A 12,971-nucleotide genomic window follows, 5' to 3' on the forward strand; every position below is an offset into this window, starting at 1 on the left:
CCGTAACGGAAGGACAAAAAAGTCAAAAACAATTTAACTTGGTAAATATCAACTTTACAAACATTTATTCAGCTAATACAGCAGTTTGAAACAATGACATCTAATATTAGAAGATAAGGTGTAGATTCTGCCAGAAAATTTTTCCGGTCGATTATCCATTCCCAGAGACCAGCAAAAATTGAAAAGTAAATTTTGTCCGTGGGTACAGCAGCTTCCCCTATAATAAAAAAAATATTATGAAAATGTAATAAAAATTAAATGTTTTATATGTACGTGATACATATAGGTATTGATTAAGCATTAGCATAATACTCGACACAGGACACACATCCATCTTGTATGCAGAAAAGTACAGTAAACTTTACTAAATAATAGTAAAAAAGCAACGAAAACCTTCTTAAAATTGAATATTTTTTGAGCATAAGTCGAACACACTGATGAATACTCCCAGATTCTTTTCAATTGTCGGAAGAATCAGAGGCCAATAAAGTGGTCGGAGTCCTAACAAATGCGGCTTTTTCCAGCATAGTTTACGTCTAATACAATGGGCTAATCATAGAAACCATCGTATAACGAGGTTTCAGTCTAGCACGATACTAAAATTTTAAATTTTTTGCCCTACACCAAGTCCAAAACACTGATTTAAACTAACTATCTACAGCTCATTTAAAAATAAACTCAGTGCGAACAAAAATGAAACCATTTAAAAATCACAACAGAAAATAATTATCTACAGAGTCTTTACATAAAAAAATATTGACACATTACAATAGTTATCGGCGCTTAAATTTTTTCTATAAAAAGCGATCGGGAGGCTGGCACTTCTTTTCAATATACTGGCGCCTGAAGACAGTTGCCGCGAAGAAGATACCGTCTCTATCAGAGCTAATTTACTGCCTACATATGAAAAGAAAAATGACATGTAATACCCCCTCCCCCCCCAAAAAAATTCATTACTTTTTTTTTGTGGTTTCGGTCAGATTTTCTTTCTTTTTCAAGGAGTCATTTTCACTACTCAAATGCAATGAACCTTGTAACAGATTAAAAAGTTGTCACAAATTGAAGGGGGGGGTTCACGAATCCCATGACCCCCCCCTTTCTTTGTACCCACCATTTCATGTAATACCCAAAAAAATTGAACTCAAAAAGATATTTATTTTTTCTCATGGTTTCGATATTTTTTAAAAATATTTTTTCAAGCAAACATTCAAAAATTTCCCTGCAGTTTGGGGGGGGGGGGATATGACTCGCAAAAAGTGATGAACAGATTTAAATAGAAATTGTTTCCCAGGTTTACCTTAGAGTAGTGCTTCCCAACATTTTTGACTTTACAGCACACTTGATAGTTGGTTCGATCCTAGCAAAACACTGAACCAGATTTCAGATGTCAGTATGAACAATATTTTCTTCATTCACCAGTCAAATCAAGGAAGAGTGAAAATAGATGTCCATATAGATATAGCAGTTAATCTTTTAAATATTTGATATCTTTTAACTGTTTCAGTTTTTTTAGAAATTGAAATAAAGTTTATCATGAATTTTAGTGCTTATTATGGCCAGTAGGCCCCTAACTTTTTACTAAAAAGGACTGAAACACTTGTGCATGTCTTGAAGGATAGTGGCGCTTTATATTGGGAGGAGCTCCAGGTTTTTAAATCGAGGATCAAAACAAGATATATTTGGTTGATCTTGATGCTAATACTTCACGTTGCAAATATATGTTCTTAGTATACTCTTTTTACTAACTGCCAATAGGTGCTCAAAAGCACTTCGCTGAACCACAGTTTTGAAACGGTTGCTCTGAGGTCTAAATATTTTTCTCTTGCATTCAAAGAAAGTTCCTTGCTGATGCGTCATCAGATCACGAAACCGGTTGTATTTTTCTATACCAGTCAACTAGAAGTAGTGCTTAAACGTTGTTTTGAATCATGGCCAAATGTTCTGCCACCACATTCAATAGATTTTCTTTCACGATATGTGTAGCTGGTCAGTTTAAACACGCTCAGTGAGCCACATTCTAATTCCTCTCTTCAAAGCTGAATTTTTTATTTGAACGCGTTTAGCCTATGCATACAAGTAAATAGAATCTTTCCTTGCCCCTGGATTCTTTAATTCAGTTGGCCAAGACTCTCAAAAGCGTCAGCCATGTAGACTTGTTTTACCAGGCAATATTTGTCTATTAACAAATTTGTAGGTTTCGTTTCGTAGTGAAACATCAGAACAGGGCCGGACTAATACTTCGTCTGTCCATGCCCCGGCATGGAGAAAATAATTTGATGGGCGCAAAATTACTCAATCGAAGTATGAAAGTATCACAGCTGAGTTTCTGTAAAAGTAAAATTTAGGAAGGGGGGAAAAGAGGAAAAAAATCAGTAAACAAAATCCTAAAAATAAAAACTATCTAATTCATATATAACTAATCAGTTTTCAAAGTTTCTTCACAAAAAGAAGGGGAGGAGGGGTGGGGCAGCGTTAAAAAAATGTAAAAAAAAATGCTTTATAAAGCGATAGTGGGAAAACATCTGTAAAAAATCCATGTGTAAAATTGCTCATTTGTATTCATAAAAAATGTTTCTACAACACTTTTTTTTAACGCAAAAAAGAGTAACAGAAAGGCGCCTATTATTCACATATGAAGAGGGCACACCGTGAAGTCTCCCGATCATTTACTCTAAACTCAGTCATTGCCTGAAAATTGTATGAACTGAAGGATATTCGTTCTTTTGTAATTTTGACTAATTGCATTGATTTAAAAATCATTTTATAGACGTAGAATTTTTGGTAGGGCTCTTACAAAAAAAAGGTGTAGGAGGTGAAGTAATCCCTCAATTTTTCAGAGGAGCCCCCCTCTCGAGGGCAATGTCATTCAACAGTGGCGTATATATTAAATTTTTATTATGTTCTCTCTCACTTTATTTTTAAACTTAGAAAAGGGGAGAATTCATAAAACTAAGAAGTTTAATACTGAGAAATTCTTCATGTGTAACAGTGCAAATTATCAATTTGAAGCAAAATGGATACACCCATTTTAATCTATCTCTGGCTGCGTAAGAAGAAGAAAGAACAGAGGTAGAGGGCTTCGGTGGAAATCCCCTAAAAAATTTTCGAAATTGAAGTTGCAAAAACACGTTTTTAGTCGATCGTTCAGAGTATAAAATGAAAGAGGTGATGTGTGCATGAAAGAAGGGGGCTGCCTGGAAGAAATATTCAAAAGTGAAGTAAAACATAGTAACTTTTGGTATATATAGGGAACAGGGGAGGTTTGGTTTCTTTTTAGGGTTCCTCTGAGCCATTACTGAACTCGAACTGAAACTGTTCTAAATAAGCAATTTATTATTATCTTTATGCACGTTAAGGGAATAAGGATGACTCGAGACAAACTCTCCCGAAATATTTGGCCACTGAAGCGCTACTTAAGACATTTTTGTTAATGATAGGGGAAAGAGAGGCGGTTCCTAAATGTGGTTTCAAAACTGAAGTCAATTTTAGACTATCTTTGATATGGGAAAGAAGAGTTTGGGGATCCTCGCTTGAAGGATTTCCGAAATTCTAAAGCGCAATTTCAATTTATCTTTAGATGCATTAAGCAGTAAGGGGCAGTTAGGGATCTCCTTCCAAAAATTTTCAAAATTGAAATCTTAAAGACGTGATTTCAGAATTCAAACTATCTTTGGTAGTAACGCTAGGGAAAGAGGGTGGTTCGGAGACTCTCGTCCGGAATTGTTTCAAAATCAATTTCCTAAAAATGCATTTACTTAGACGTTTTTATGATATCAATTTCCCATTGTTACTCCAACGAATAATTAAACTTTCCTTTTAATTTCTTGTGGTGGGGAGGGGGGAGAGCTACAGGGAGTAGTGTTTTGAAGATTCTTATTTTCAGGCAGACTAGAAAAAAGAGGAAATAAAATAACGATAGGGGAGCATTATTTGCTGCCCAATAATGTGCGCCTGTTGAAAGTTTTTGGTTCAAAGATATCTTTTTGAAAGAAGGAAAAATTTCCCCACAAAATTATTTGCTTTTTCTTATTAAAGTAATTATGTTTTCCAAATACACGTTCTTCTCTTTTCTTGAGTAAGAGGCATGGACCCCTGACCCGTCTGGTTGCACCACTGCCTGGTGCCATCTAACGTATTATTATCATTATTTATTTATTCATTTATTATTTTTTTTGGAGATAAAAAACATGGAAATTATTTGTGAGTAAACTTAAACCAAATAACAATGACTACCCTTATTTAAGTTTTTAAAAAAGAATTTGAGAGGGCCCTGGGTTCCTCTCTATTTCTAGGCGCCCTTGGAGTCCTTCAAGAACATCTAAAAAATTTTTTTATATAATTTCAATTCCAAAAATGTCTTAGGAGGCTCTCCTAGCCCCATCATACTGACATAAACAAAAATTGTTTAAAATTTGGTTTTTTGAGCTAAAATTTCCTGGGAGAGGATTTCCAATTCTCATCCCTTTACCTAACAGTGTCAACAATGGCCCACAAATGCGTTTTTAGGCCTTCAATTTTGAAGTTTTCCGGGACAGCCCTCGCAATAGAAAGTTTGATTTTCGAACTGAAATTTCGAATTGTCTGAAATTTTGCGTTCAGGACTTCAACTACGAAAGGTTCCAGGAAACAGTTTCCGAATGCAGTTTTCAATGTAATTTGACAATTATTTGAACTGGAAACATATCTGACCTCTTGTGCAGGTAAAATACATTTCTGTTCTTCCTTTTTCTACAAATCTAACTGCCGCGACATATCAAGGATCTTGAGAAGCGGTTGAGAAGCACTGCCTTAGAGGGTAAAAAAGTTGATTTGATTTTGGTGATAATAGCTCCCCAGGCGGCTATTACAACCGAACATTCTTTCATTCTTTCCCGTTAATTGTGACTGTTATATCTGAAGAAGTAATGCTACAATTTAGAGGAAATTTGGAATAAAAAGAAACATATGCAGAAACTGGCGGAAATTCAATTTTGGTGCCAATCGCTCCAAGGAGGCTGATTTTTGTTACTGTTTGCACGAGTTGTGGCTAATGATGTGGGAGATAAATTGCTTAAGATTGCATCAATAAATTCTTTCAAGTCATTTAATTGTTGACAAACAATCTGAAAAATCACAATGATTTTAAATCATCTATTGCCATCTTCTACTTTGTTGTAAGTATAATGTTTGTAATGTATTTACGCAAGGCTTTTAAAATGATTTTCAATTTTCGCACTTGATTCTACTTTTGCAAATAGCAAAACTTAGTAGTTAGCAATTTTACGTAAGAGCAAGAATTTGTAAGAAAAATATGGAAGAAAGTTCTGTGATGATCACAACATAATGGTTTTAGTTTGTAGAGAAAAGAAGCAATTGAAAGGTTACCTCTTTGTTGACGCCAATGATACTTCCAAGTTACTTCAGAAAAAATTGTCCCTCGAATTCGTACCAAATCAGATGAAAAAAGTAAACAACAATAAAGACATCTTTAAAAAAGTTTTCTATACAAAAAAAAAATCTTGCTGCTCTTAATTTTTATTAAATTATATTCATTGCTATTGTTAACACCACACTTTTTCACTTAAATATGCATAACATTTGATGGATCAATAAAAAAAAGTTGCATAGCATCGACATCAGATCCTCTCCCCCCCCCCACCCCTAGTATCAAAATTAAAATAATTTAGTATTAAAAATGTAATTGACTTTTGAACATAGCATTTCCTCCCAGTTCAAATACTTCTTTTTTGTAAATATTTTCTTATTTGGTTAGAATTGGATGCATTAGGAGATGAAATAGCTCTTGATGAAGATACTTCCTATCTGGATGATGCGGTCAAGTCTCCTACAGTTCCATCAAAAGAACCTGGAGCTGATAGTGTTTCATCTACTGGGGTTTGTATTATCATTGTTAATATCAGTAATTTTGTTTGTTGTTAATAGTTATGTTCACAATGACTGAATTTGTGCCTCTTGTTATATTTTATTAAACAAACTGGAAAGTAATCTTAGAGTGTATATTACATTGTTTGACCTCTTAAGCGCCAATGTTCCCAAATGGGAGCATCAACTTAAAAAAATCGTAAAAAATAAAGTTTCGTTGGATTAATTAATTCGTTAAATTTTGTTGGAAATAGCACTTGTTGACCAACTTCCGACTCCTGAGTCCTTAAATTTTAGAGCAGTTGACTCCGACTCCTGTACCTAAAACTTAGTGGGACTCCAACTCCCAACTCCGACTTTGACTCCGTAGCTTTGGAAAAAATTTAGACACAGAGAAAAAAATGATTGACTCTGACTCTTGCATTTCATGTAATTGGTATCAAAATTTGAATAAAATTGTTTATAAATATGCATTTTTTTAAATTTTGAAATATTTGAAATTGAAATTAATGTGACAAATAGCATCATGTATATCAAGCATTTCTGCAAAAATACAAAACTGAAGCTATAGCGAGCGTAAAGCATAATCGATTAAAAGCCTTAGTAAAAAACCTCTGGGAGGGCTTGAAAAGTCGAAATTGAGATTCCATACGCATATTTTTAAAAAATCATATCTAATGTGCTATTGTAAATTTCTGCATAATTTTTGGTACACTTACAAAGAACTATGTCTAAAACTATAATATAAATTCAAAAACCATGAAAAGCTTCATGAAATATTTAAAAAATATTTTTAAATTTTATTAGCTGAATTTTGCGAGACATAAATGTGCATGTTGCGCGCTTGATAGAACAATTTTAAATTCACTTAGGAATGTAGTTTTTTTGTTATTGTTTTTATTAACTCTTGGAGATTTAAACCTACTATTATCAAGATCTAGCTCTTCACAGGAGATTTTTTATAGGGGCTATATGATTACTTGTGGTTTTTCGAGAAAAATGTGACACATTAAAATTTTTATTTCAAAAACTTATGAACATATTCATATAAAAGTAATAGGAATTATGCATTATTATGTACTTATGCTTGATGCAAAATTTGAAGAGATTCCATGCAACGGTTTTCAAAATATGTTGCGCGCAAAGTTGAAAAATTGCATTTTGAGAAAAACGTAAATAAAGTTAGATTTAAGAGAAAGTGTCAAACTACATACCTGAGACAATCAATATGTGTTTAAAAAGCTCCAGGAGCATAAGTTGTGCCTTCTTGCTTCGTTTCCTTTGATGACTCTAGTATAATTTTTCTTCTCTTAGCTCTCCGAGCTTCTAAGGTGCTGGATTTGCTCTGTCGCTCACAGTCTTTCAGACGTTGGAGATCAGCAGCTTTTGCTGCAGCGATTACAAATCTGCTTACGGACAGTTCAAGTAATTTCATAACTTCTATACGAGCAAAATTTCCGTTGTTGAAAGCCAAAATTGCTTCATTTGTTGCGATTTCCACAGTCAATCGGCTACAACCAGAAGTCTTTGGGCAATACTTCCAAATTACGGAGTTCAAGGACTCATTGGCATTTTGTGTTTTTCCACCTAAGCAACGGGCGTAACAGTGCTGTACTTGTCAAATTTTTGAAGACTTCTTTAATGCAATCCATAACTGGCTCTGGTACTGGTTTTGAATGCTTGTAATTTATTGCAGTTCCTCTTGAGACAGCCTGTTGGTATTTGCACCAAGAAGATATACCTTGCGGGCAAAAATGATGAGATGGATTTTTATCTGTGGCCCTTTTATGATAAAAAATGGCCCATATGGCCTGTCGCATATTCATAAGATTGCTTTTGTTAGCTACTATAGCATTTCCATAGTACTTGGTTATGTCATTGATTAAAGTATCCGTAAGCCTTCCTTTTCCGCCAAGTGTTTTGCCATCTGACAATTTTTCTTTTCTCGTACTCTTTAGCTTCCGCAGTTGACTTCCCATTCTTTTTTGTATATGCCCGACGCATTCTATTTTTTCTATCATTACATCATTTCCATAAGGTTTTGATTCACAGAGCGAAAGAAATGTTGACGAGTCGCCATCACCAATGTACTTGGAATATATTACGTTTCTGTTAGCGACGGATCTCGAAAAAATGCGCTGCATTCCTTCGACTTCCATTGATCCAGAAGATCCACTGTGATTTTTCACACAATTGTCTGCATGAGACTTATACCATGATTTGTATTCTAAAGTATGGTTTTATTTTTCCACATATCACAGCTTTTGCAGTACTTGGATAGCACTTCGGCGTCTAATACTTTGCCTGTCAAATCGCCAATAACAGTGCAAATCCCAATTTTCGATGTGTGTCCCCTGGTTTTCCAGGTTCCATCCCCGTTGATGGCTACTTCTGTGGACGTCGAAACCGTGGAACCACTTGCTTCTTGGGCATTAGTCGCAATCAATTCTTCTGTTGCTGCTGTCCTCATCGACTTTTCCGCAGCAGCGCTCGACGCAATGCGTATTCGGTTTAGCACTAGATCGTAGGATTTACGTGACATCGGGCGAGGCAAATCCATTATAGAGCAGAATGTCGAAAGACCTGCATATCCTTGCCCAATGCAACGCATAGCATAGACTGCTCTTCTGTTGATTTCTGCTACATTTTTTTGCTTTGCAATCATCGGACAGCTTCTAAAAGTTGACAATTGTTCGCAATTGCTACATGAAATTTCAAACTTTGAAGACAGTCCAACAATCAAAACTTCCTGCATTTCTATACCACCACCACATATTTTGCAGCATATGTGATCGGTTATTTCTTTGAAAAATGCAGAAATGTCAATGAGTCTATAACCATCAAAAGATGTTTGTGTTTCTTCATGCTGCTCGTTTCTAGCAGACGACATTTTTTTTGCAGATGCACAAAGCGGAGTATCTTCTGATGAATTTTTAGCTTTGGTATATCTGTTACCTTTGAATTTATGCGTTCTAGGTCTTGTACCAGATTTCCTCTTTGGTTTATTAGATCCATCCATGACTTTACACAGAAATTTCAGCTACTTCGGAAAATCAAACAAAAGTACACGCCGAAAGAGATCGCAAAATGAAACTAATATCTTAGTTCAAAAAACGTGCTTTTTTTATCTCGGCCGCGAATCTCAAACAGTAAACAACACTTATGAGAAGTTGAGTTGTTCATTAACTACTTTCAATTCAAATATTTAAACATTGTGGTGAAATATTTAAAAAAATTCATAACTCAAAAAATAATCTTAGCAGACGACATTCATACCAAAACAAATATCGTTTCATAAAAAACAGCGTAACTCCCTTAAAAATTCGAATTTTTCAACGCGGTTTGTTTTATAATGTGCAGAAATAGTGTGGCTTTGCTATAGCACAAAAATTGAAAAATCGATATTTTGAAGGTTTCAAGCCCTCCTAGAGGCCGTAATGAATGTACACAAACGGGAACATTCCCAAAATATTAGATAAAAATTTTTTTTTTTCGAAAATTTCTTCTTGCATTGTGTAAAGGGATGCCTAAGAGTCCTATTTTCATAAAGCAATTCAATATTTTACACTTGGAACATAAAGCGGCGTTTAAAAGGTTAAGATATCTTGTTTAGTTTAAAATGATATTATGAATTAAGTTACAGTAAACTCCCGATTATCCGCGGAATTGGGTGGCACAAGTGCCGCGGATAATAAAAATCGCGGATAACCGCACAAAGACTAAAATGGGGGACAAATCAGGTAAAAATTGTCCTATCTCAAATTCTTAACTGTATTGATGCATAACACTTTCTGCAAACAGTGAAAATATATATAGAGTACAGTACAAATGTTTTGTATTTTTGCACAAGCCGAACATAACATCAATAACAAACAAGTGTATGTACGATGAAGAACGCACAAAAATAATAATAATAATAAAACTAAATCAAATCAATCAATCAAGCAAAAACAACTGAGTGTAAATTTACAATTTTTCAAAAAAAAAAAAAAAAACAGCCACTGGTATTCGCTTTTTTACTGCGAAAATACATGTTCGTGATTGTCGATTGATTCGCGGATAATCCGCCCCGCGGATAAACCGCTCGCGGATAATCGGGAGTCTACTGTATCTGGTTTTCAGTATTTCTAAAATATATACGCTGGCAAAAATAAACTGCACTCAAACCTGTTTTATTTAGTAGGGTCTGGTGGGGTAAAGTGGTCATAAAATCGTAGGTTTCCAACTTAGGTTTATAATAAATGCAACAAATTCTTTAAACACTTTAACTTTTTTTGTTGTTAATTTACATTGCATTATTAAAGAACACGGTACATTGAATTTTAGGAAGAAAAATATTGATTTTAGTAGTTTTATAGAACTTTCTTTTCCCTATGTTTTTATGACCACTTTACCCCATGGGGTGGGGGAAAGTGGTCATAGCATGGGGTAAAGTGGTCATAGTTAAAAATAGATGCAAAACCATTATAAAGAACCGTAATACTTGTATATTTCAGTTGTTTTTATAGCTACAAGTATATTCACGAGTACATGCGTGTATACACGTGATATACACGAGTAAACACGTTCCTATATGAGTAGATACATGTATACATCAGATACATGCATGCACGTGCCTACTCAAGTATATATGTGTATATACGAGTATATAAGCATGTATACGTGATTACCTACAGGAGTGTATACGTGTCTACATGAGTACATAAATGTGTCACATGTATATACGTGTATCGTATATGTATGTGTCACGTGTATATACGAGTATATACGCGTATAAACGAACATCATATGCACATATACACTTGTATCTCGAGAGACATATATACGCATATAAGTGTACATACATACATATACGAGTATACACGAGTTAATTCGTGGATACTTCCAAAGCGTCTTTGTACACGTCTACTCGCGTATATATAATATGGAAGCACGAGTATATAGGCATGTATGCGTGTAAACACGATTATGTACCTGCATAGACGTAAATACGTACATTTACATGTATACACCAGTACATGTATGTATACACGATAATATACGCTTATATACATGTCGGCCTACAGAGTGAATCTAAGCTCTTGGGCAAAAATCAAAGGGGTGTGAGAGGGGAGGATAAGAAGCAAAGAATCATAAGAAAGTTATAATCACTGACGCGCTATATGCACACAAAGACAGAAACTGATGGATGCAAAGCAAGGCAGAAATTTGTTGCACAAAGATGATTTTACCTAACATTTTAGTTTTTAAGAAATATTTAGAGCAGTTGTTGAAAGTTACGGTCTGTAGCAGCTCTAATACACGTATCGCAACAAAGGCGCAGCGGCTGATGAAAGTGTTTCAAAAGTCTCGTTATATATATATATATATATATATATATATATATATATATATATATATATATATATATATATATATATATATATATATATAGATAGATAGATAGATATAAATTTGTGACTTTTTTTGCATCCATCAATTTCTCACTTTGCGGGCATGTAGTGCGTCAGCATTGTGTTTGTGACCATATGTTCCTTGTTGATTCTTACTTCTTATTCTCTCCTCTAATACCTTTTAATAATTTGCTCAGGAATGTAAACTCACTCTGTATACTTTTATATCATATGCTTGTATACTCGAGTACGTACTCGAGAAGTGTCTACTCGAGTACGTACGCGTATATATAAGTGTTCTTATATAGACAAGTATAAGCGAGCATATACGTATATAGTAGAATGTATAGCTGTATAGATAAAAAATACTTGCAGATACCCATATACGTATTTATTGGTGCATTTATGTGAATACGTCTATGGACATGTCTACACGAGCAGATATGCGTATATATACGCATATGCTCGTATATTTAACCCCGTTTACTGTAAAAACAATACATATTAAGTAAAATTAATATTTAATTTGTATCTGCCTTATACCTAAAGATTAAGTGACATTAGAGGAGCAATATTCGTTAAGCCTAATATTATGACCACTTTACCCCATCTAGTTTAAATTGTTCTAAAAAATTATCTAAAATAGATTCAGCTAACTGCTAATGAGTAAGAGTTCTTGAGACATCTAGGAAGCTTCTTGTATAGTCAATCTGTTCCTAATTCTAACAAACAAAATTTCCCAAGAATGTTAAAATAGGTGTTTAAATTTAAAAATTTTTCATGTTCACGTGAAATATTTTTTTTTACCGAATAAAATTTTGCCAGTTGTAAAATTTTATATTCAAAATGTAGTTTCTAACTGCCTTACTCTAAAATAAAATTTTCAAATTTATTCGGACATTTATTTCCAAGCTATAGCCATTTATTTGACGTATGACCACTTTACCCCATTGACCACTTTCCCCCACCAGACCCTATTAGTTAAAATATGCATTTTTTTAAACTTCTATAAAACACCTTGTTTACAATGTATTTAAAAATTTTATGTTTTCTTTAGTGAACAGGAGTGCGATTTACCTCTCCCGTTTCCCACACTGAAAAGGAGGACATAAAAGCAAATTTGTTTGCATTATTTGTATTATGATACTGAAAAAATATTTTTACTTTTTCAGTAACTAAAAATCCGTTCAACATTCTTGCCAATATTTAAGATTTCAATTGGAGGCTTTTGAGTCTTGAGCAAATAGCTCCTTAATTTTTGATCAGAATCTAAAATCTTTCAATTTTTTAAAAACTTGTTTCCTCTTTTTTTTACTTCTTCCTTTTTAAAACTTTCTCTTTTTAAGTGAAAAAGACAATTGATATTTTTGGAGAGGCCTGAGATTTTCAAAATTTTAAAGATTTGAAGTTTGAATGCAATATTTTATTATATTTTGAATAGTTATTTTCGTTGTCAGAAAGTCTCAAGCAAACTAGGATATGTAATTTACTTTGTCTAACTTTTTTTTAGTGATAATTTTTGTCACTTAAACATTATTTCTAATTGGGACAAAATGTTTTTATTTTCGTGTTTAACAGACATTTTTTTCATCATGATTTCATCACAAACTGACATCAAAATGCTTCTCAATCTTTCAGATTTCAAATAGTACTAATCGGTTGTTAATATTAAGATTATATCTCTATCCAGAGATATTTCCAACATCTCTGCAAGTG

At 33.8% G+C, this 12,971-nt stretch overlaps 1 protein-coding gene across 1 annotated transcript in view; it reads left to right on the forward strand.

The window, feature by feature from the left end:
* LOC129217059 (charged multivesicular body protein 5-like) overlaps positions 1–12,971 on the forward strand; it is a 33,370-nt gene that overhangs the window by 16,800 nt on the left and 3,599 nt on the right. The window contains exon 7 of the mRNA XM_054851304.1: positions 5,753–5,874. Coding sequence (XP_054707279.1) covers positions 5,753–5,874 — 122 coding nt within the window. The remainder of the gene's footprint in view (positions 1–5,752; positions 5,875–12,971) is intronic.

The sequence above is a fragment of the Uloborus diversus genome, chromosome 2 (genome assembly GCF_026930045.1).
Source record: "Uloborus diversus isolate 005 chromosome 2, Udiv.v.3.1, whole genome shotgun sequence".
Lineage (NCBI taxonomy): Eukaryota > Metazoa > Arthropoda > Arachnida > Araneae > Uloboridae > Uloborus > Uloborus diversus.